General features: G+C 40.1%; 1 protein-coding gene across 1 annotated transcript in view; it reads right to left on the bottom strand.

The window, feature by feature from the left end:
* fhit (fragile histidine triad diadenosine triphosphatase) overlaps positions 1-25,444 on the bottom strand; it is a 270,103-nt gene that overhangs the window by 173,001 nt on the left and 71,658 nt on the right. The window contains exon 3 of the mRNA XM_053652728.1: positions 4,560-4,667. Coding sequence (XP_053508703.1) covers positions 4,560-4,665 — 106 coding nt within the window. The 5' untranslated portion in view covers positions 4,666-4,667. The remainder of the gene's footprint in view (positions 1-4,559; positions 4,668-25,444) is intronic.

Raw genomic sequence — 25,444 nt, 5'->3', positions numbered from 1 at the left:
AAAGCAAATAAAATGTTTCCTGATGCTCCTTAATAATAAGTAGTTTACCCATTTCAGTATCGGTATCAATGAGTACCAAATAAGAACATATACATGTACATTACGTACTGGATTTCATACTGGACTGATTGGCATTGTATTGGTAATTTTATAAGCATGTAACATATCATGTATGCTGCATGTTGTTGCATATATGTTGAATGTTCTGATTATTCTATGTACTGTAAATATTTGGCTAATGAAGAGAATTCAGATTTGTTTTTTGGGTTTTTTTTTTAAAAACACACTTATATGCCTCCTGCATGGTGACTCACATTCATACAGACACTTAAGTTCAAGTGCGTTTTGTTAGAATTAATTAATACATTATCTTTTTGCTTTTTGCTCGGTAAGAAAGCATCCATTCTGAATTTTGCCAATCATTCAGAACACCATTAATGGTCGTATGAGTGTTGTAGGAGTCATTTTTGTCATAACACTACATGAGAACTATGACAGTGAAGCGACAGTTTGCTGATTCATATAAAGAGAAATGCTTTCAGTCAACATCCTGCACCAACTGGAATATTTAAGATACAGCGACAAGTTTAGCTGGATCCCTGAACCAACACCAGAGCCACCACTTTGTCAAAAATATTTACTCTGGAGGCGAAGACGTTTATGCTTATACTTCACATAACTCTCTCTCTCTCTCTCTCCCTCTCTCTCTCTCTCTCTCTCTCTCACTTGCATCTGTACATCCTAGCCTTGCCCTTTAACATCTCAATGATTATGGGGTTTAGCAGAAAGAAACAGTTCTCAGAATCTTAGATTTGTCTAAAGGATGCTAATGTATTCCTCATGGCTCCAGAACGCTGCACGCCTTCGAGCCTTTAGGAGTGTATAGCAATGACTTACAATACAGTGAGAACTCTATTTCCATATGCACCTAATCTAAATGAGGAGGGCTTACATAAGCTAGATCAGCGCTTGAACATCTCTCAGACAATACCTATGAACTGATTATTATTCCAAAAAAAAAAGAAAAAAAAAACCCAGTATATTATTCAAACAAATCAGTGCTGGAAATCATGCTAATATATGCAAGGTTTACATTAGCACCTTGAGCAATAAGATTAATAGACAAAAAATCAGCATTTTGTTTCAGGCAGGCAGACAGGTACAGGTACAAATGGTGATTCGAGGCACTTTGTATTCCTTATACATTTCTCGAAGGGCTTTCGTGTTTTGCTATGAAAGTCTCGAAGACGTATAAACTAATCTAAGGATGTATTTACAAAGAACCTTAAGGCTAAAAGAAGCTTCTAACTGATTTAGGGAAACTTAAAACAATAGGCACATTTATCCTAATTTTCAATAATTCCAAAATCATTCTAGTCCTAAACCTGCACAAAATAAGAGATAGCCCAGAGAACTCCTAGGTCATTAAGACATAATCACAAACAATCCTAACTGGCTGCTACAGGCATTTAATGGCACACTGGAGTTCATCTGAAATATTTAATGACAACAAGCTTTAATAATGTATCATCCATATTGCATGGATGCTGCGGCTGTCACTTTACCTCCTAGAAGAATTAATCAAGGGTTTGACATCTCCACCATATGAGCAAAATGTATATGAACTCAGAATATATTCTGAGCGTCCTGTTACACATCAAAACCTTATCCAAACCACACGCTTTCTGACAATTTAATCAATATTCTTTTAGATGTTCACAAATTCATGGTTACTCTCAAGTTTAACCAAATACACAATATGGCTGGGTAAATCCATACTCTAGATAAAATGTAGATTAAATTAAAATCTTGTCATGGCATGTATATTTTGACAATTAGCCAAAATTTTATTTTTTAACTTACCAAATTTGTGTTTGACTGGATTGGGTTTTACTAACTAACTTTTGTGAATGTTAGCAATTCTTGATGCTGAGACAGATTTCCCAGTAGTCTTGACAGTTGTCCTAGTTGTAGCTAACTAGCTAACATAGCTTTGAGTTAGCATGACAGGAAGGATCTGCTTTGCTTCTGCTTGAAGCACTTGAAGTGATCTTTTAAATGGCAGCAGTTATGTGGTGGTCTTCAAAATGGCAGCAGTTATGCCGTGGTCTTCAAAATGGCAGCGGTTATGCAGTGGTGTTTAAAATGGCAGCGGTTAGGCAGTGGTCTTCAAAACGGCAGCGGTTATGCAGTGGTCTTCAAAATGGCAGTGATTTTGGAGTGGTCTTCAAAACGGCAGCGGATATGCAGTGGTCTTCAAAACGGCAGTGGTTATGCAGTGGTCTTCCAACTGGAAATGGTTATGCAGTGGTCTTTGAAATGGTAACGGTTATGCAGCGGTCTTCAAAATGGCAGCGGTTATGCAGTGGTCTTCAAAATGGAAATGGTTATGCAGTGGTCTTTGAAATTGTAACGGTTAACCAGAGGTCTTCAAAATGGCAGTGATTATGCAGTGGTCTTCAAAATGGCAGCGGTTAAGCAGTGGTCTTCAAAATGGCAGTGGTTATGCAGAGGTCTTCAAAATGGCAGGGGTTATGCAGTGGTCTTCAAAACAGCAGCGGTAATGCAGTGGTCTTCAAAATGGCAGCGGTTTTGCAGTGGTCTTCAAAATGGCAGCGGTTATACAGTGGTCTTCAAAACGGCAGTGGTTATGCATCGGTCTTCAAAATGGCAGCGGTTAGGCAGTGGTCTTCAAAATGGCAGCGGTTATGCAGTGGTCTTCTAAATGGCAGTGGTTATGCAGAGGTCTTCAAAATGGCAGTGGTTATGCAGTGGTCTTCAAAATGGCAGCGGTTATGCAGTGGTCTTCAAAATGGAAATGGTTATGCAGTGGTCTTTGAAATTGTAACGGTTAACCAGAGGTCTTCAAAATGGCAGTGATTATGCAGTGGTCTTCAAAATGGCAGCGGTTAAGCAGTGGTCTTCAAAATAGCAGCGGTTAGGCAGTGGTCTTCAAAATAGCAGCGGTTATGCAGTGGTCTTCAAAACAGCAGCGGTAATGCAGTGGTCTTCAAAATGGCAGCGGTTTTGCAGTGGTCTTCAAAATGGCAGCGGTTATACAGTGGTCTTCAAAACGGCAGTGGTTATGCAGTGGTCTTCAAAATGGCAGCGGTTAGGCAGTGGTCTTCAAAACGGCAGCGGTTATGCGGTGGTCTTCTAAATGGCAGTGGTTATGCAGAGGTCTTCAAAATGGCAGCGGTTATGCAGTGGTCTTCAAAATGGCAGCGGTTATGCAGTGGTCTTCAAAATGGCAGCGGTTATGCAGTGGTCTTCAAAATGGCAATGGTTATGTAGTGGTCTTCAAAATGGCAGCGGTTATGCAATGGTCTTCAAAGCGGAAGCCATTATGCAGTGGTCTTCAAAACGGCAGCGGTTATGCAGTGGTCTTCAAAATGGCAGCGGTTATGCAGTGGTCTTCTAAATTACAATGGATATACAGCGGTCTTCAAAATGGCAGTGATTATGCAGTGGTCTTCAAAATGGCAGCGGTTATGCAGTGGTCTTCAAAATGGCAGTGATTATGGAGTGGTCTTCAAAACGGCAGCGGTTATGCAGTGGTCTTCAAACTGGCAATGGTTATGCAGTGGTCTCTGAAATGGTAACGGTTATGCAGTGGTCTTCAAAATGGAAATGGTTATGCAGTGGTCTTTGAAATTGTAACGGTTAACCAGAGGTCTTCAAAATGGCAGTGATTATGCAGTGGTCTTCAAAATGGCAGTGATTATGCAGTGGTCTTCAAAATGGCAGCGGTTATGCAGTGGTCTTCAAAACGGCAGTGTTTATGCAGTGGTCTTCAAACTGGCAATGGTTATGCAACGGTCTTTGAAATGGTAACCGTTATGCAGGGGTCTTCAAAATGGCAGTAATTATGCGGTGGTATTCAAAATGGCAGCGGTTATGCAGTGGTCTTTAAAATGGCAGTGGTTATGCAATGATCTTCAAAATGGCAGCAGTTATGCAGTGGTCTTCAAAATGGCAGCAGTGATATAGTTTTACACATCATATGAAACAGAAGAATTGTAAGTGAATATGACAAAGTTAGTTATGATTTTATTTATGCTCCCACTAGCACATCAACCAGTCACTGCTGATGTACATTCATGTAACATGCCTTCTTCTCTAGCTATTGGGTTGGCCCCGTCCTTCCTGTTAGGTTATGAATTCTTCAGTAAAAGTTTTGTGAATAAATTTTATGGACAAACTCATTCAGTGCCTCAAGATTTTTTTCCAAATACAGCCCCGTATTTGTTTTTCTTTAGTTCTGCAGCTATTCTTGATCCCTGACAGAACTCTCTCCCAGGGCCTCTCTGTAAACATCTGTATATGCACCAACCAATCTGAAGGTCAAACTGGACTCAGACCTGTTGCTGAGCAACAGCTACACCACTATATAGCGTACACAGTGTTCTCATGCATGTGTGCATTTGTACATGTGTGTGTATATGAGAAAGACAAGTATCCTACCTGCTCTGTGAGCTGAAGAACATTGCTGAAGAACAAACCGCAATGTACCGCAGATCACTAATAGTGCAGGCAACGAAAGGTCACAAAAAGGATACGGCCAGGCACCACAGGTTTCCGATTAACCAGAGCGAAGGACAGGTCTGTTTGTAGAAACACAGCTGATGCCTTTATAATGTTCTGCCCAAAGCGCAATGTAGCCATGGCTCTAAAGAAACGACACAGAGTGAAAGAAACAAAGATGCTGTAACACGTGGCAACAGATTTATCTCAGAAAGTGAAAATCATCAGTGAATAGGCAGGAGGACAATGTGAAAGAGAGAGAGATGGAGAGAGAAAAGGAGTGAGAAATACTGAAACTGATGAGAGAGAGAGAGAGAGAGAGAGAGAGAGAGAGAGAGAGAGAGGCAGGCATATTTAAGCAACATTGGAGTACAAAGAGGCAGACATTAATAGACTAGAGTAAAATAGGTAAAGAAACAGAGATACATTGATAATCAGGAGAGAGAGGTGAAGTGTAAGTGTGTATGTGTGTGTGTGTGTGTGTGTGTGTGTGAGAGAGAGAGAGAGAGAGGGGTTAAGAGAAGTGAAACAAAGGAGAGGTGTCAAGAGTGGAAGGGAAGAGAGCTAAAACGAGAAAACAATGAAGAGACTCATGATGAAAGAGAGAGAGAGAGAGACAGCAAGAGAGAGAGAGAGTGAGAGAGAGAGAGAGAGTGAGAGAGAGAGAGAGAGAGAGAGAGAGAGAGAGGCAGGCATATTTAAGCAACATTGGAGTACAAAGAGGTAGACATTAATAGACTAGAGTAAAATAGGTAAAGAGACAGAGAAACATTGATAATCAGGAGAGAGAGGAGAAGTGTAAGTGCGTGTGTGTGTGTGAGAGAGAGAGAGAGAGAGAGAGAGAGAGGAGAGAGCGAGGTTAAGAGAAGTGAAACAAAGGAGAGAAGGTGTCAGAGTGGACGGGATGAAAAAGAGAAAACAATGAAGAGACTCATGATGAAAGAGAGAGAGAGACAGCGAGAGAGAGAGAGAGAGAGAGAGAGAGAGAGAGAGAGAGAGAGACTAAAAAACCAAAGATAAAGTGAGTGAGGGAAACATTGAAACTGAGGAGAGAGAGAGAGAGAGAGAGAGAGAGAGGAAACCATTGAAACTGAAGTGAGAATAGGACCCATTTCAGCAATAATAATAATAATAATAATAATAATAATAATAATAATAATAATATCATGAGTAGGAGATACAGAGTCACTGTTACACCATCATGCTCATTATGTCTTTATTAAGAAAATCTCATTAAACACTTCACATCACATGCTGATCAGCCCTGAAGCACAAGCAAGGAGAGAGCAAAGTTCACTTGCTCAGTCGAGCCGCTGAGCGACTCGTGCTTACCAAAGATGCGTTGAGACAAACAAAACAAACAGAAGCCAGGCTATTTTTAAAACATCTCACCAAGTCCCGTCAATGGAAAAAAAAAAAAAAAAAATGAAAAAAGACAGGATGGCAGACAAAGAAAGATCCATAAAGTGTCAAAGGGATTCGCAGTCACCAGGAGGCCTATTCTTCTCCTTGCTCTAACAAACATATCGACGGTCTCTTTTTACGGTGTGCGGGAAGCTCGCAGATCAGATCAATAGGCTAAAAATGTACTGCTGCTGTCGCATCTGGATCTGCTGCCCTGAGGCGGAACTGTGGAGATAAAGCACCTGGCTCAATTTGGCATGAATATTGAGAAATTGTGATTTTTTTTTCTTTCTATAAAGTGCCAGAGACTAACAAAACAGTAATCAGTGCTATACTGGATTCACGGTGACAAAACAAAAAAATAGACCAGAGTGAAATAATTTGGCATGTGACCATGACGGTTTCCTCTCGATTTAATTATATGTAATGAGTGGCAGAGGTTGGGCTCCTTTTTTTTTTTTTAAACATTTCTTTTCTTTCCTACATGTGCATGAATTATTGTAATGGGGTTAAATTAGGCCTGTGTGATTATGCGTACCCGCTGTCTGGTCTTGGGGGAGCAGTGGAAGAGCAAGGCTGCGGCCTGGAGATAATGAGAGAGTGTTTTATTCTCCACGCTTGCTCTTTCTCTCACAGAACGCACACATACGAGCCCACCCAACAACACAAATATCCGCACGCAAACACACACATTTCGGGCACGCGCACAAACCCCGACTGCGTGTTGGATGCCGTCCTGGAAGATGATCCAAATAAGCAAAAGGATGGTGGGGGAGAGAAGGAAAGAAAGAACAGAAAGCGTCTGTGCACCAGCTGTCTCGGCTATTAGCATTCTAAACGGAATCCAGCCATTCGGCAATTACGAGTCAGAATGCTGCAATTAGTTTAGCGCTCACATCGCAATGATCCAATTAATAAGCGTTTACATGTTTCTTAACGGCCGGTGTTATCAATTCACCGGCATGTCAGGTTTGATCACGTCTGGTGGCTTGTGTGTGTATGTGTAGCTTTAAGTGTTTGTGAAAAATACACCACTCTTGGGTAATCAGTTATCATCTTTGTAATCGAATGTGTTTTTTTTTTTCCACAGAGCCGGGACGCCGTACCTGCCGCGAGCGGTTAAATCTGCGGCTCACATAGGTATTACGACCAGGGTCACAAAGAGGTCACGTGTTGAATGCTTATCTGTAACCTTGAGCACAGAGAACGGCGTTACACCGCCGCAATCGGACAGGACACCACAAGCAGTTTGCGATATAGCAGTTTACCGTCAGATAGCCTACAATAATCCTCGAGCTAATTCAAGAACGACACAAAAAAAAAGCCAAAACAAAGCTGCTGTGTGAAATGCAATCAGAAATCTTTCCGAATGCGAACAAACTAAAGGGTGGCGTGGTCGGATTTCACTTGTTTTTATAAGAATAACATCGTTAGCGCAGGTACAAACACTATCCCAGTCCCTAACCCCTAATTAACCTCGGGATTTTTCAGAAGAATTGGTAAATGTGTGTAAATGTGTGTATTGTTTTTCGTGTTAGATCACACTAAAAGTTGATTCATTTTATTAAACCGTAATTACAGACAACGTTTTATTGTGGTGTTGTCGTCGCTCGCCCCCCATCCTAGTCAAGCTCTAACAATTTTGGCATTTGCACACTTCTCTCAGTACTTAAAAACCCTATTCTGACATTTAGATAATGTGCTGAATCTGATCTGATACATTATACAAAGCACAAACATACGATGAGACAGGTAAGACACCCACAACACTTTGTCTTTTAAACCACTTGTATTGTAGTATTTTAATGCCTTTTATAAAAACTGGGCTGATGAATTCTCCAGTCAGAAGGTGCTGATTAATTTTCTATAACAGCAGGTCTAACAGTAGTTTCGGTTTTAACCGTGTTAATCGTTCGACTATGTTACCGTTTCTTACCGTTTCTTACACAGAGACTTGTCTGGTCGAGTTTCTTAAAAAAAGAAAGAAAGAAAGAAAGAAAGAAAGAAGAAAAAAAAAAACCTTCCTCATTCGAAAGGTCCATCCAATCCATGGCATATTACGGACAGGACCCAAAATAAGTATTGGCCCAAACTTCAGCAGAGGCACAGAGGAACACGTTTAGAAAACCACTTTTGCCTCCCCTGTGGGCTACACGCTCAGAAAACTGTGGATGAGGTCGTGCACCCACGCCTTGGAGCAGCGAATGTAAACATATGTTTCTGAGGAAAGAAATACAAATCAATGGAACTCTTCCATATACTGCAAAGAGAATGTTTTATAAAGGGGCTATGCATTCGCAAGCCGAAACGAATTGGAATAACGGAGGCATCTTTTGAGTCCAGGGACTGCAACTGTCAAGCCAAACCGTTCATTATTTGGCAACCAATGCACCCTCATGCTCTGGTAACTATGTACACAAAGACATAGTTAGCAATTTTACCAATTTGACAGGTGCAACAGAATGACTCATTCAACATACAGGTGCAAAGCAAAGTTGTTGTTTTTTTCGCGGAATCAAAACCAGTACAGGTGCAACGTCTCCAACGTGGTACCAAATGAATTTCCCAGTTATAATGTTCGTTGCAGTGAAACACCAGGGTACTGATTTCCAAAAGCACTCTACAATTATCATAAGATTTGCATAGTGATACAAAACCTGCCAGCTGAAGCAGGAGTCCGGATGCAGAGAAAAACAAAGCGAAAAAAGGGGGAACGGTAAAAAATAAATAAATAAATAAAAATTAAAATAAAAAAAAATAAATAATAAGAACAAAGAATCCATTCCAACATTGGTTTAAAAATGTAGGAAATATTACATGGTAGCTAGAGCTAACAAAAAAAAAACTAGCATATTTGAAAGTAATCAAGTACTCTAAATGGGTAGAAATGACCAGAAACACACTTTACCGTTTGTTTAGGGCATCATTCCAGATGTGTTTTGAGGGATTATATGCATTACCAATAAGGCACTATGACTATATGGGACTACCTTAGAAATGTAAAAAATATTACACTATAACAAGTATCTAGAGCTAACAAAGAATGTTATCAGAATGTTCAGTAGTGTATTCAACAGGTTCTTAAAAATAGTCCTGCAATGTGAAAGTAATAGTCCTAATCAATGTTAGCTTTTTAATACTCTGTAATGTATTTCCAGACAGACAAACACAGAAATCTTGCTGTTAGCATTCCTACAAATTAAAAAAAAAAAAATATATATATATATATATATATATATATATATATATATATATATATATATATTGCAACACTGCAGACTTTTTGCGACTGTCATAGAAATTCTTTGGGAATGTTTAAAAAATGTTCTATTCGTTCATTCATTTTCACTCAGTCAGCACTTTATCCTGGTTAGAGTTTCAGTGGATCCTATACCAGGAATTCCAGACAAAAGATGAAATGCACCCTGGATGGGGCAACTCCATTCATTCACACCTTGTGGCAGTTTAGAGACACCCACAGTATTCCACCGGAGAAACTGGAAAAACCCCACCTGGATACAGGAAGAGCATGCAAAACTCTGCACATACAATACATTAAACTCAGGATCGAACCAGGGACCCTGGGAGTGTGAGATGGAAACGTTCTACTAACCTAAAATTGGTGGATATTTCTGATGCACACTATCTGGTCTACAAGGTATGTAGACAACTGACATATCATCACACCCATTTCAGTTTGGCCTTCCCCAAACTGTTGTTAGAAAAAATAGTTAGAATCACACAAGTCTCTATGTCATTGCATTTCCCTTCTCTGGAACTAAGAGGTCGAGCCCAAACCTGTTCCATGTTACGTTCTCAATCGTGTTTCTGTTTGTATTATGTGCCATTCGTGTGTCCATGTCGGGGGTGGGATGGGTGTCTTTTGACTCCTCCTTCTCCTTATATATTATATATATAAACATATATATAAACATATATATATATATATATATATATATATATATATATATATATATATATATATATATATATTCTTTTTTTCTTGTAAATTACATACCCTAAAAGTCACCTTTGTAAATAGCACACTGTTAACCGTGGTTAGTAGGAAGCCAGCGCCATTTATGTTCATTCGTTTTCTCTCGGTTTTGGGTTAGCTAGGGAGTGAGACAAGGAAGTGTACTTTTGTTTTCTTTCTTTTTAGGTTAATTTGTTCCTTTTCGAATAGTTAAATGTAAGTTTTGTTTATTGTTTTGGCCTGGTCGGCTTCCAAAGTTTAAACCACTGAAGAAAAAAAAAGAGAGAGAACAAACACAAAGCAAACACAATCCTAGTCTCGTCAACCCGTTAATTCACTGTATGTCATGGCCCGACCTAGACCGGGTCGTAACGTCCAGCATGACAACGCCCCTGTGCATAAAAGCGAGCTCCATGAAGTCATGTTCTGCCAAGGTTGAGGAAGAAGAACTCGAGTGTCCTGGACAGAGCCCTGACCTCAGTCCCACTATACACGTTTAGGATGAACTGGAATGCTGAACACGTGCCAAATCTTCTCAAACTCAGGTAAATAGCTGGTTTGGGGCATTATTGTTGGTGTGGCAGGCATTACACCCATCATTCAAACTACACTCTCAGAAATAAAGGTACCAAGCTGTACTTTTCCTTGTTACTGGAGTGGACCATGCAGCCTTATGTTACCACTTTATCGACAAGGAAAAGTACAGCTTGGGGCCTTTATTTCCGAGAATGTGTCACTACCAGAGCTGTTATTGCCTCAGCTTCCTCAGAGTTAATGCTCAAACCCTTTCCAGTACTGTACACGTCCTTATATAGTGTGTTACTAGCCACATTACGACGTGCGTCCTCGTTTTTGACAAATTCGCCATAAGAGCTGGACTAGCACTTCTGAAAGGTCAATTCCGAAGCAACGATCTAGTTGCGCTGATTTATGATGCACATTTAACATTTGTTAAAAGATTCTCTTCATTGCTTCGGTCCCAATCATGAAATGAATAACATCAACAAAACATGTGACATTTATCCTTTTTGCTGACTGGTCTAAAGCTGAAAGATGAGCGTGTGCTGCAGTTGTCTGAGAAAGAGGATCGTATTGAATTTCTTCGACCGGGCTTGCTGATCTAGCATCGCTTTTTTATTTTTTATGAATGGGATTGCATGGGGTGAGATGAGAATAATCATAGATCTGTGCCCATAATCGGCTTGATAAACACAGGGTGGAATGTGGGCATGTCGGAAAGAGTCAGTGTTGCCAGAGATGAGCTGCTGCTTATTCTAATCTCATTTTTTGCAGGTATATCCAAGAGTCAATGCATAATCTTCAACAAAACTGTTAGACAATATATGCTTTTCTAAAGACAATGAAAAAAACAATAAGCCAAGTTCCACACAAACGTCCTTCTCTGTCTCTGCAGAAGTCAATATGATTGTAACTCATTGAAGATTTAACATTTTCCCAGTCTAGAAAAGCTATAGAATATAAACAGTAGAATTAAATGACTATTAACGCCAACAGAGTATATTTCATTCCCGTAAAATCACTCTGATGGAAGGATGAGTGCATGAGTGTGTAATGGAGTGTGTTAATTCATTTATGCTGCAATCGGGGAAATTTCCAACCTCCTCAATTCCTACTCGGGAGGTTGGGAAGGTCTCCACAATCCCGAGTTCAGCATATCACCTCAAGGTCAACATGGCAGCTCACGCCATCAGCGGTGAATAATATAGCTCTCGTGTTTTTGGTTTTGCTTCTGAATTTGCGATTTTGTTCATAATTTGGATTTAATGTTTTGTTTTCCAGTTTGCTGTTGTGTTTCTGAAATTGCAGCCACGTTTTTGTTGCTGCTGTGGTTTTGCTGTTGTTGGTGTGTGTGTGTGTGTGTTTTCTGATTGGCTGTTGGGTTTTTGCTTTGTTGATGTGTTTTGCACTATACACTATATGGCCAAAAGTTTGTGAACACTTAACCAATCAAAAGCATATGTGCTTGTTGAACTTCCTATTCCAGAAATGGTCCCATTTTTTATGACCTCCACTCTTCTAGGAGGGCTTTCCACAAGATTTTGGAGTGTGGCTCTGGGGACAGGACTGAGCTCCAATGAAGGAAAATCCTAGACATTCACGTGCTTCCAACTTCGTGGCAAGAGATTGTGTAGGTGTGATGGTCAGGTGTCCACATACGGTTCATCTGTCCGCCTTGTGTATATTTTCGCTTCTTGCTATAGGCATACTATTAAGTTCTTCCTCGATTGAGTGGAAGCAAGGATATTCTTTGCTGTTCCATAATTCAAGGTTGGTAAACAGACGCAACACATCCTGATTCATACCTGAGATCAGATCAAATAAGTTCACGGTGCATGTGGAGAATAACAACTTCTCACTGCCGGGTTAGATTATTGATAAGTACAGTTTATTCAAGTAGCATCACCTCAGAGGACAAGCGGGAGCTGCGTGCGTCAAGATGCTATCAGAAACAAACCGAGCGCCTTCTCATTAAAATTTGTTTATCAAAAAGCCATACGAGTAAATGGGATCCCAGAAGTACCGCTACATCAATAACGCACTACTAAGAGATTCCGTTCATCATTTTTTAAGCTGCTAGACGCTCTCTAACGGCTTGGCTGACATTAATACATTTAGACGTGTGTGTGTGTGTGCGACTGTTATTCTGATAATGAGTGATTAAATACTCATAGACTGAGCAGGCTGTAAGAGACACTTCACCAAAGAGGCATTTCAAGTCATCAGCATCTAACCGAATGGGAAAATATTTATTTACAATCCGTGAGAAAAAAAAAAAAGAGGCAGAAATGATAGAACGAGCTGCTGCTCGCAAATTTATATTATACAAATATTATACAGCTATTCATTTGGAGCCTTATAAAACACTTGTAAACACATGGTTTTCAATCTGCATGCAGAAACAAAGGAAACATTTGTACAAGCCAGATTTGGAAAGTTGGTAGAATCGTGTTTTTTTCTGTTGGTTTTTTTTTTTTTTTTTTTAAAGAAATCACCTTTTGCAGCATAGATCACTGTTTATCATGTAGAACGGCCGCACACGGCTTTCAATGAGGAATCTTATTTAGATTCAATTTTCTGATCACCAGCTCCTAAACGGTAACAGCGTCAGGACAGCGTGCTGTTGTCGCAACCTCATCTCATCTGCGGCCAAAAAGAATCGCCCGAGCAAGAGAATATCAGAGAAGCCGCTTGCTGATATCGCTTCTTAAAAGCATTTCTCTGCTCTCAAATAACTAGCGAGCGAAGGAACTGCGGAAAAGAAACTCGCATCAGAAAAACATCTCAAAAGTCATTTTCATTTCAAACAGCATCTGCCGGTGGGCGGTAGGAATTAAATAATGAACAATAATGCCGTCTTTGCCTCTGGTTGTAATTTAGAGCGATGGACAGAAATAATCAAACTTTCACCAAGCCAGGAACATTCAGAAAATAATTCTGAATAGATATGCAGGTCCTTGAACTCGAGTATAGATGAGAACAGTTTGTTTTCTGAATTTTTTTTTTTTTTACATTTTTATTTAGGTTTATATTAAATGTTCCCGTTCGAATTTCTTATTGTTTCTATAGTAACAATCCATTCACATGGTATGACAGATGCTCCATGAGAATCTAAGTCTAATAATAAACAGATTACAAGACGTTATTTGATGTAACCACGAACACCACGAAACACAGCGAAAGGGTTAAGATATCTGTAGATTAACTCCCGTTTTTATCTGTTATCATCTTGCTCCATTGTGCAACTTGAGGAGAAAATAGCTTCAGGTGATTTACTGTGTTGTTGTTTCTTTTTTGATGCATTGTTCCCTGTATGATAGCGTGCAAGTATGGTGCTCTTTCCTCCAAGCTGCCTAGTTGATGTGCGGTATATTTTTCCTCCAAACATAGTGTTACATATTGAGTTGTACGTTTGTTTTCGTTGTCTGTGCCAGAAGCAGTGTAGAAGAACATCGAGGTGGTCTTTCACAAACTTGAGATATTTTCAGTATTTTATTTTATTTTATTTTATTTTTTTTGTCTGAGATCAGTAGTTTCATCTGCGTACAGTTACGGTCGTGAACGTTTTCTTGATATTTGTCCAGGTGGGATTTAGAAATTTAGAAATTTACACATTTCACCGATTATTCTATAGCATTTTATTCCCAGATTTGTTTACATTTACATTTATTCGTTTAGCAGACGCTTTTATCCAAAGCGACTTACAAATGAGGAAATACAAGTAAAGTGATATATCAAGGGGAGAACAATACAAGTAGTGTTACCAAACAAGATCTTTAATTGTGTTCTAGAAGAAGAAAAATGAGCAGAGTCGAGGTGTAAGAGCCAGAGTTAGGGGTTAGTTAAGTGCTCATGGAAGAGGTGGGTCTTTAGCTGTTTTTTTGAAGATAGTGACAGATTCTGCTGTCCGGATTGAGGTTGGAAGTTCATTCCATGATTTATGCACATACGATTCTTCTTCTAGGGTTCTCTGATAGTCTAAGAAGATTAAAGATTTCCAGCAAGCAAAGTTTGTGCATTTCCAACCAGCGTTATCTCACTGATTAGAACATCTACCTCCAATTAGTTTTTTTTTTTTACAAAAGTTATTAACCTGGAGGTTCACTTTTTAATTTTCTTCCAATTTAGACTGTGATTGTTTTGTTTGATGTGTTCGGTACTGACGAGAAGTGATACAATAGTCTATCTATTATTGTGACTTTTGTGGCTTTTGAGATTTCTAATGTTTGGGTTATGAATTTTCTCATGCAAGTTTCTCTATAATTCACTTTCTTAAAGTACATTGCATTACAAGTATTGTTTATCTACGAAGATGTATGTGGGCATTTTTTTAATGGCTGCCATTATCTGTACTGTAAGTTTTAAAGGCTAGTGATACACGCCACAGAGAAACCTGTCAAATAATCAGCGAGTTGCCGTATTAGGGGAGTTAAAAGGGATTTATAATGATGAATTAATGAACACAATAATGCAGTTACTAAGAAACCAGATCTGTGTTTGAATCTTGACCAACCCGCACACGTTTTGAATTTGTATTTACTTTAAGAAAATGTAATTAAGAACATGCAGGCTGTTGTCCAGAATTAAAGACATGAAACTGAACGAAAGTGTTTATTTGTGGTCTCTTTCTATGTCTCTAAAAATGTACTATCCAGACCATGTCTTTCTGCCTACACTGCTGTACACTTTATATATGTATGTAAGACATCAAGGTTTCTTGGTTGTAAGGAAACAAATAAAAGTTTCCAAACAGACATGAATATATTCAATGCTCTCTTTCTTTCTTTCTTTCTTTCTTTCTTTCTCTCTCTCTCTCTCTCTCTCTGTCTGTCTGTCTACAGTGGTGCTTGAAAATTTGTGAACCTTTTAGAATTTTCTATATATCTGCATAAATATGATCTAAAACATCATCAGATTTCCACATAAGTCCTAAATGTAGAAAAAGATCCCAAGCAAACAAATGTATAAAAATAAAAATGAAGTAGAATGTGGCTGAAATATTTTCAATTCCACCTGTTACTTCTCCAATCTCAATCTAGCCACCCCGCCTCCCCCAGACACACACACCTATTTCACATATACAGTACATCCAAATACAGGTTTACTGTTTAAGGACCTCTTAAGGACCTAGAGATGTCCTTCAAACATTTCTAAAATGCTAAAATGTGTATAAATCATTGAAGATATATGATAAATATCTGACACATAACACAGACACAGAAATAATAAGACAGACACACACACGCATCATAATAATAATAATAATAATAATAATAATAATAATTATATATAAATAATATATAATTATTTCAGCAGCATGTCAACATCAGTATGCATAATGTGTGTGTGTGTATGTGTTTTATCCTAATAATTAGCATGTGACGATGCGTGTGTAGTGCAAAAGAATATGGACAGATGCTTCTGGACCATCAACTTCATCCTCATGTAGCTAACGCTGTCTAGCATTAGTGTTTGTGTAGGGTGCCACAATTTTTTACAATTTTCAAAGGGTGCCATGACTGAAAAAAGGTTGGGAAACACTGCTCTAGAAGACCAGACTGAGGGGCTGTTTACATGACAACGTTTTCAACTAAAAACGGAAGACTTTTTATGCGGTTGGGCTGTTCGTTTACACGACAATGGCGTTTCAGAGCCTTTGAAACAGGTTTCAAAGTGCAAGTTTTTGAAAACGATGCCGTTATCATCTCGGTGTAAACGTACAAAAATGAGAATCTGTGAAAACGCACATGTGTACGCGTATTACGTGATTGGTCATATAGGCATGCTAAGAGATTCTAAGTAACTGGAGACAGAACTTTTTTTTGTACTCCACATAGATCATAAACCATTTAAATCGCTTAAGAAATATAAAGTTCTTGTGATTTTTATCCAGAAATAACACAGCTCCCCCGTTTACTTGTGTTTGTTTATAGGGTAGTCTTTCCCAGATCAATATGGCGGACACGTTGACGCGAATGCTTATGCACGCAGTTTCTTTACAAAGTGACATCGCCAACTACTGGCCTGGCATGCACAATACATCATTTTGTAGTCGTTTTTGTGGATCCGTGTGAACGGGATCGTTTTGACGACGTTGTGGTCTGTACACAAAACTCTTCAAAAACGCAAAGGAAAAACTTTTCAGTTTTTAGGGCATCGTTGTGATGTAAACGTACCCCGAGTCAGATCATGATCTCACCTTCACATCCTTCACACTGTATGTTTCAGTGCCTCTTCCCTCCAGGGATGAGAAACATGATCGTCAAGACACAAACAACAAGATACAGAGAAAGTTTCTTCCTCCAGGGGAAGTGAGCCACACGATTTGCTATGATGCCGTATGTTTCATTCAAACACTGTATGGCCCCAACACACAATGGGCTTCCAATGGGATTTTGTTGGCCAAATCAAACAAAAAAATGACAAACATTAGCTATTTTACAAACCTTTTGGTAACACTGACCTTCATGTACTCATTTTTCACAACATTTTCATTACATATGTATGTGTAATTTCCCCTTGGGGATGAATACTTTACATCTATCTTTAAAAAGCAATTTAAACTTCATAGCATAATCCGTATAACAAATTGCACTAACTCATCACCAAGTATACAATTTCAAGCTAAGGTTTTCATTACTGGGTTTTTCAATTCTTCTTAAATGTAAAATTACCAAACTCTGGAGCTTTCATAGAAAAATTTCATTTTCATGAAGATCACAATTCTTGTGTAAACAAAAGGAGAATACATTTTTTTGTGTCCGTCTTAATTGTTTTAGTTGTTTGTTTTATCTGACATTAACTCAATTAATGGTTCCATGTCATGTGTTCCTAGATACATAAATAGATAGATAGATAGATAGATAGATAGGTAATCCTGCAACCTGCTTTATTGTATAATCACTGCAAATCAGGTTCGAAGTTCAAATTGATTCACTACTCTATCATAATCCTGAGGAAATAACTGATCCAACCCTCTTAGGCTGATTGACAAGTGACCATATCTTGATATAAAACCAGGCAGGAGATAAAACTGCCATTTTAGAAAAGAAATAAGCACATGAGTATATAACATTATGCTACTATGGAGCATTCTGCTCTACAGAATATTACCATATTTCACTTTGACCATCTACTGTGGTCTTTTAATGCAATCACATGATCTAACAAAACTGTATTAGTTTTTCATTGGTTATAAAATAAAAACTCGTCTCACACACCAAGTCAAATTCCTCCTGCGTCTAATTTACGAGGTCGTTAAAACTCATTTTGAGTCTATATTTGATCCTGGGAGTAAACTCCTACTTAACCTCAATATAATCATTACTACATTTGAAGCAGGATGTATTTAACATTAGCAGGAGTCCATCAGAGATCCAATTTGGTTGTGTACATAAATTATTACTATGGCAGGTTATCTCATCAGAGAAATGAGATTAGGCGAACGAGCGGATAAGGATATAGGACAACTAAATGAGCTTGGAGAGAGTTGAACCAACATTCGAGCGCTTGCTTCCTAGCCTCTGTGTCTCCCTAAACATCCCCTGATGGTCCATTGATTACTTTGTCACTTTGACCTTTGAAGTGATTGAACGCTTGTGGGATATTACATACATTTCTATGGGAGTTGAGCCAGTGACCCATAACGGCACCGCAGAGACACAGCCAATGAAAAATACACTTCTTACGCGGACGCCGAGGGCTATGCGCTATTAACTAACGAATTTGTGACAACAGCCTTCTGCTGGCCCCTTTGTCACATGAATGTTTAGGTGAGTTAGAGTGTGTATGTGCATGTGTGTGTATATAGAGATGTAGCATACAGTATGTTTCCAAGACAAGGCCCAAATTGATTTGGTGAACACTGCATGTGGGATTGATTTTCATTTTCCCACAGCAGTTTCATATATCATAATCAGTCCTGAATATAGTGAGATTAATGGCAAAATAGCGGCTAGCAGCAGACTAGCTCTCAGGATTAGTCACTATTCCGATCATGATCAAATATTCTGTATTGAAGCCTGTAATTGAATCATTTGTATGAAATTCGAAGCATAGTTTGAACCTCATCTGAAATATTTTCCAGCTCCAAATTCTTATTAATCCTAGTTGGGTAACATAACATACATACCACACAGCTACGTGTGTGTGTGTATATATATATATATATATATATATATATATATATATATATACACATACACACACACATATATATATATTATTATATATATATATATATAAAATACACCAGACTCGCTCTGGCATGGGCTACAGCGGAGTGGGAGCGAGGGGGCGGTGTCAGACCCTCGCTAAGTGACCTCCTCTCCCGTTTCCAGTGAGCCTTTGATCATTCCCCCGATGGATGGGAGACCGGTCATGAGCTCCTGCATATCAAACAGGGCTCACGTGATGCGGTGGATTATGCCCTAGAATTCCGCACCATCGCTGCATGGAGTGGTTGGAATGAACCAGCACTCAAGACCACTTTTCAGCAGGGGCTAAACCCTGAATAGGTGCGAGAGTTAGCCTGTCGGGGCGAGCAGATGACCCTCGATGAACTCATAGAGCTAACAATACGGCTGGACCATCTCCGCCGCACCAACCTCTACACGCTGAGCTATCCACTGGCGCTAGAGCTGGTTCCGCCAGCCGAACCCATGCAGCTTGGGCGTGCCCAGACCCACGAGGAGGAGAGGGAGAGACGCCAGCGTGAATCACGTTGCTTCTATTGTGGCGAGGGCACCCACATCATTCGTCAGTGCCCCCACAAGAGGCCTTGAGCGACCGAAGGAAGCAGGGACAGCCAACCTCATCATGACCGGATGAGTCTAAACCATTCACTCTCTGTTTAGATATTTGCCTTATCTATTGTGCTAGAACAATCAGGCCAGTGTTCTTTTAGCGCTCGTTGACTCCGGAGCGGCCGAGAACTTCATAGATGAGAAGATGGTGCAGAAGCTCGGCCTCCCCATACGTCCCCTGCTCTGACCCCGCGAACTGCAATCCATAGACGGGTCCCCCATAGGTGGAGGAGTGATATCCCATCAACCTCCTACCCGAGGCCAGTCCACCTCGGGGCCATGTGTACTCGCTCTCCCAAGCTGAACAGCGAGCAATGGAGGAATACATCCAGGAAGCTCTCCAGCAGGGGTACATCCGACCCTCCAAGTCTCCCGCGTCGGCCGGCTTCTGCTTTGTAGAGAAGAAAGGGGGGGAGCTTCGTCCATGTATACATTATCGGGGCCTCAACCAAGTGACTGTAAAGTACAGGTATCCCCTGCCTCTCATTACCTCAGCCCTGGAACAGCTACGGGCCGCGACCATCTTTACGAAGCTGGACCTGCGTAGCACGTACAACCTGATCCACATTAGGGAGGGGGACGAGTGGAAAACAGCCTTCAGTACCACCTCCGGACACGATGAATACTTGGTCATGCCATACGGGCTCGCTAACGCCCCTCAGTGTTCCAGAATTTAATCAATGACGTACTGAGGGACATGATGGGGAGGTTCGACATCTCATATATATCGACGACATTTTGGTATATTCGACGTCCCTAGAGGAGCACATCGAGCATGTCCGGCAAGTCTTGCATCGCCTATTGCGATAGCAGCTCTACGTGAAGGCTGAGAAGTGTGAGTTCCACCAACACACGATCCCACTTCTAGTGTATGTCATTAGCCCGAAGGGAGTCGTCATGGACCGGCGCAAAACTCAAGCGGTCGTGGAATGGCCCACGCCCCGAACCGTCAGGGAGTTGCAGCATTTCCTTGGCTTTGCAAACTTTTATTGATGATTTATCCGGGACTTTAGTAAGGTGGCACAACCCCTGACATCCCTCCTGAGAGGTAAGCCCCGGCAACTCCTTTGGATCCCAATCGCCCAGGAGGCTCTGGAGAAGCTTAAGCGGGCCTTTACCACAGCCCCCATCCTCAGACACCCGGATCCCTCCAGACCGTTCGTCGTAGAGGTTGATGCGTCTGAGGTGGGAGTGGGGGCCGTCCTGTCTCAGAGATTCGGAGACAAATCGAAGTCGCATCCCGTGGCATTCTTTTCTCGGAAGTTGTCGCCAGATGAACGCAACTATGACATGGGGAACCGAGAACTCCTGGCTGTTAAGTTAGCCCTAGAGGAGTGGAGACACTGGCTAGAGGGAGCCGCACAGCCATTTGTTATTTAAACAGACCACAAAAATTTAGAGTATCTAAGAACCGCAAAACGTCTCACGCCCCGCCAGGCTCGCTGGTCCTATAGGCCCAGAACAAAGAACGCAAAGGCCGACGCCCTATCTCGCATCCACTCCCCGGAAGGTCGGAAGGACAGGGAAGGGTATATCTTGCCCCCTTCCTGTATCGTTGGGGCCATGGAGTGGACCCTAGATCGAGCCCTAGCCTGCATACCCAGGTCACGAATCCTGACAGCCTGTCCTCCCGGGAAACAGTTCGTGCAAAAAAGGTACCGCCAGGAACTCATCGCATGGGCCCACACGACACCAGCGATGGGTCACCCGGGAACCCACCCGGGTGCCGCGCGCTCTACCTGCCGGGAGATTGGTACCGCTACCCACACCTAACCACCCGTGGTCCCACTTGGCCCTAGATTTTATAACAGACTTGCCGGAGTCGCAAGGTAGTACCGTGATACCGGTGATTGTTGATCGGTTCTCGAAGTCCCTGCGCCTCATCCCACTACCGGCCATCCCATCCGCCTTTACCACAGCCGAACTCCTGTTCCAACATGTGTTTCGATACTTCGGCATCCCAGAGGAGATCGTGAGTGACAGGGGCCCAGAGTTCACATCTCGCGTCTGGGACAGTTTTATGGAGAAGCTGGGGGTCACCGTTAACCTCACGTCGGGGTACCACCCCCAGGCTAACGGCCAGGCAGAACGGGCTAACCAGGAGGTCATACGGATCCTCCGAACCTTCTGCACCACCAATCCAGGGGGCTGGAGCCAAATCCTGCCGTGGACGCATGTACATGTATATGTGCTTTTTTTGTTTTTTATTTTTAATCAATTTGCAAATATTTCAAACAAACTTCTTTCACGTTGTCATTATGGGGTATTGTTTGTAGAATTTTGAGGAAAATAATGAATTTAATCCATTTTGGAATAAGGCTGTAACATAACAAAATGTGGAAAAAGTGAAGCGCTGTGAATACTCTCTGGATGCACTGTATCTTCCATAGAATAGCACACTGAAACACTCTGAAGAAGGTCAAGATAGATTCTCATCTTTCCTTGACTCTCATCTCTAACTTTGCTCTTACTTGCTTTTCATCACCCAGAGTATAACCACATATTAATCACTAATGACCCTCTTCTCCCAAAAAAAAACCCTACTCTAATATATCAGTACTTAAGTCCCTGGGAGCACCACATGGGTTTTTTCTTTTTTTCTTTTTTGGTCTGCTTTTCACCACAGCTGAACCGAAAGGGGATGATTAACAGCCCTCAACTTTGGAATTTGCCATGTCCTTCATGCACATCCTCTAAAAGCGTCGTTTATATTTTAGAGTGAAAGGGCCAGGCATTAGAATTGCAAAATATTGGAGCAAGGTACTATGTTTTAGAGTGTCCTTACCAAATGAGCATGAATTATGCCTCAAAAAGTAATGCATCTCTGTTAAAGCAGCACCCATTTGTCTCTCCTAATTTCTAACTTAGGTAATTGAAAAATAGACCCGGAGACAAATATTAATTTTAATCAGTAATAATTCATCACTATTAGCTCCCTGTTGAATATTCACCATCATATTCTTTCTTCTCCTTTCACCTGGGCATTAATAATATGTGCACTAGAGGAAGGAGTGTGATTACTTAACCTACAAAAAAAACTAAAAAAAAAAAAAAAAAAAAAAAACACACACTATAATCATAAATCTTGAGTACAGCAGGAGATTTAAAACACATCAACTAAAATATGTAGATGAGTGGTTGTATTTACTCTTGAGAACTGGCTCTTGTGTTCCTGGAGTGTGCAATAATAGCAGGAACAAGTGGGTGTATAAGACTGCTATCCCAGACACTTGGGGGCATGCTGTTATGGTAAAATAACCAATGATGCAGTTGTGTGATGATTTTATCATCTTAAAGTTGATTATTTTCCTATCCCAATCCCAATGTGATTTATAACACAGCAATGTGCCAACCATTACATTTGTTATTAATTACAGTCCTGAAAAAAATAGATTTAAAAAAACAAACAATTTTTTAAAATGAGACAAAAATATTATACTTGGCCATTTATTATTAAGGAAAATAATCCAATATTGCATATCTGTGAGTGGCAAAAGAATGTGAACCTCTAGGATTAGAAGTTAATTCGAAGGTGAAATTAGAGATTGAAATTTTCAATCAATGGGATGACAATCAGGTGTGAGTGAGTGCCCTGTTTTGTTTAAAGGACAGAGACCTATCAAAGTCTGATCTTCACAACACGTTTGTGGAAGTGTATCAAAAACATAGAACTTTCTAAAGGGTTCACAAACTTTCAAGCAGCACTGTATACTACAGTAGCCATAAATAAAAAAAGGCTCTCTTTTTTCCCCTCTCTCATACAGTTAACAAGAGAAAGAAAAACAGCTTCTCTTGTTATTGAGAAACCTGAAAGTACAACATCGTCTGTCTGGATGACTTTACTATGGTGGAAAACAAAAAGCACTGACACCGGAGACTCCTTCCGTAACAGTTAAATAAACATTTTCTCAGAAGAAAGTTTCATAATATCAATGACTAGACATTTTTAAATCTTTGTTAAATATCAGTCCGTTTATTATTAGGATTAGATTATGTGGATCGTTCATCGTACAAGCCGGAGTGTACGTTGTTACTATGGAAACGATGACATTTAAATGAGGGCCTTAATATCAGAATTACAGTCGGCATTACTATCAGAGCTGCCGTTGTAGAAAATGAATCGACACCTTCTGACCAATCAGAATTGAGAATTTAACAGCACCGTGTTCAAGGGGTTAGAACGCTACATTGTTTTTTACATTCTCCATGATTTATGAAGTTTTGCAATCATCCTAATTGTCTTGAGACCTGATTTAAAGATTCTTTGACAAATACGAAAGCATTTAGAAGCATTTATACCAGCAAACGCTGGGCATATGAGTTATTAGGTCAAAATTGATATCACACTTAGAAAGTAATGCAAAAATATCATTCCCTTCTATTAATACTTTATTAACACTATTTGACCATTTTGTTACAAATAAGGGTGTGCAAACTTTTGTACTCAGCTATCCCAAGTGACCAGTAGAAGATGATCTTCACTTTGTTTCATCCTGCTACATCATCACAAAATACCAATGCACTCCTAATATTACACAGACATGATTAAAAAAAATAAAATAATAAGTGTTTTTAAATTCAGGTCCCTTGGCGAATGCACTGGACTCATTAAAACTAGCCGGTTTAATGGAGAGAAACTAAGCGAATAACACTTTCCCAATGAGTCGCAGCATTTGGCTAATGGAGCGCATTGCACTCGACGTAAGTCATAGCCGAGACACTGTGGTCAAGGAGAGAAAAGGCTGGAAGGAAGAGTTGCTAATTGAGCAAGCTCTTCCAATGCAGAGGCGTAAGGCCTGAGAATAAACCATATTCCGTGTTCTCAATATAGCTTTTACAGCGATCCAGCCTAGAAGATTTTGGCAGTTTTTTTGCTCGATAATAACCGAGAAGTGCAAAAGCGAATGGATTAGAGGCTGAAGAATCTGCTATTTTTAAGTACGTAGCAATACTAAGCCGAGGATAGATCATCGCTAAGCCCTGGATATATTTCAAATGAACTTTTCTGTCTTCTGTCTTCAGAGCCTCTCCATGGGAACGTCAAAGTCAGCAAACAGATCATCGATGTGAAGACGTGTGCTGTGAAGACGTGTGCTGTGAAGACGTGTGCTCTGAAGAGAGCTGGTTATCCCTAAACAAGGCACATGGAATTACAGCAATAGGCTGAAAATAGTCCATGGGGGCATTTTTTTTTTTCTTTAGACAGTGTTGTCTGTCAAGTTCACAGGAAGCCTCTCACCATTGCACTGGGCCAAATAATTCTCCCACTAGCTGTTACAGGCAGTGAAAGCAAGACAGCACTCCATGCCCAAACTGTCAGCCTTAAAGTCCCAGTGACAGAAAAGGAAACCGAATAAGACAATACAGCACTTCAACAACAACCCCCTAGTCGGATTCATAGTGTAAGACTTTCAAGTGTTCAAGATTTTACATGAAAGATTGTACGGTATAATCCTTGAAACACTTCTTTGGTTGCTTTAAATGCATTGTAGGCAGCAGAGGAAGATATATGTCTGTCCTGGTCACCTTTAAGGAGCTTATTAAAACATACACAAGTGCAAATCTTTCAGCAAAATGAGTAGAGGTGGAGTCATGACAAATTTGCCTCTCTTTTTTTTGTTGTTGTTGTTTGTTTTTGCATATTTTGCTTTTAACACTCTGTCGAGTGGAAATAAATTAATAAAAAAAAAAAGGTACTTAGTGCACCGTTTAACTGCACTTTGGTTGCAAGGGTAATTATAATGATATGATGAAATTTCAGAAATATTAAATGGCACTATGTGTAATCAAATGTGCTCACTTATTCTGAGTCATTTTCAAGGTGTATGATCATTCCAGTGTTCAAAAGAAAATTATTAACCTTCATTTATTTAAAAATAATAATAATAATAATAATCATCGTCATCATCATCATCATAATGATCTAAAGTTCCACTCTACATTTCAAATGAAATCCATTGATAGGTCGAACAGCCTTGAGTTAAATGTTCTGTAAATGGCACTATGCTTTTTTCTTTTTTTTTTTAGCTCTGAGTGTGACATTAAAAGGTCAGTAGAAAACAACAAACAAATCTAAAATACAAATACAAATGTATCAGCTCTTATGAGAGCAATTTGAATAAGCTGTCAGTCACAAGGAGATGAGTTATAACACATGTTCGGAGCTGCAAACAAACAAATACACAAAGAAATATGCATGCAACTAATAAATAATTAC

The sequence above is a fragment of the Ictalurus furcatus genome, chromosome 21 (genome assembly GCF_023375685.1).
Source record: "Ictalurus furcatus strain D&B chromosome 21, Billie_1.0, whole genome shotgun sequence".
NCBI lineage: Eukaryota > Metazoa > Chordata > Actinopteri > Siluriformes > Ictaluridae > Ictalurus > Ictalurus furcatus.
This window is presented reverse-complemented; position numbering and strand designations above follow the sequence as displayed.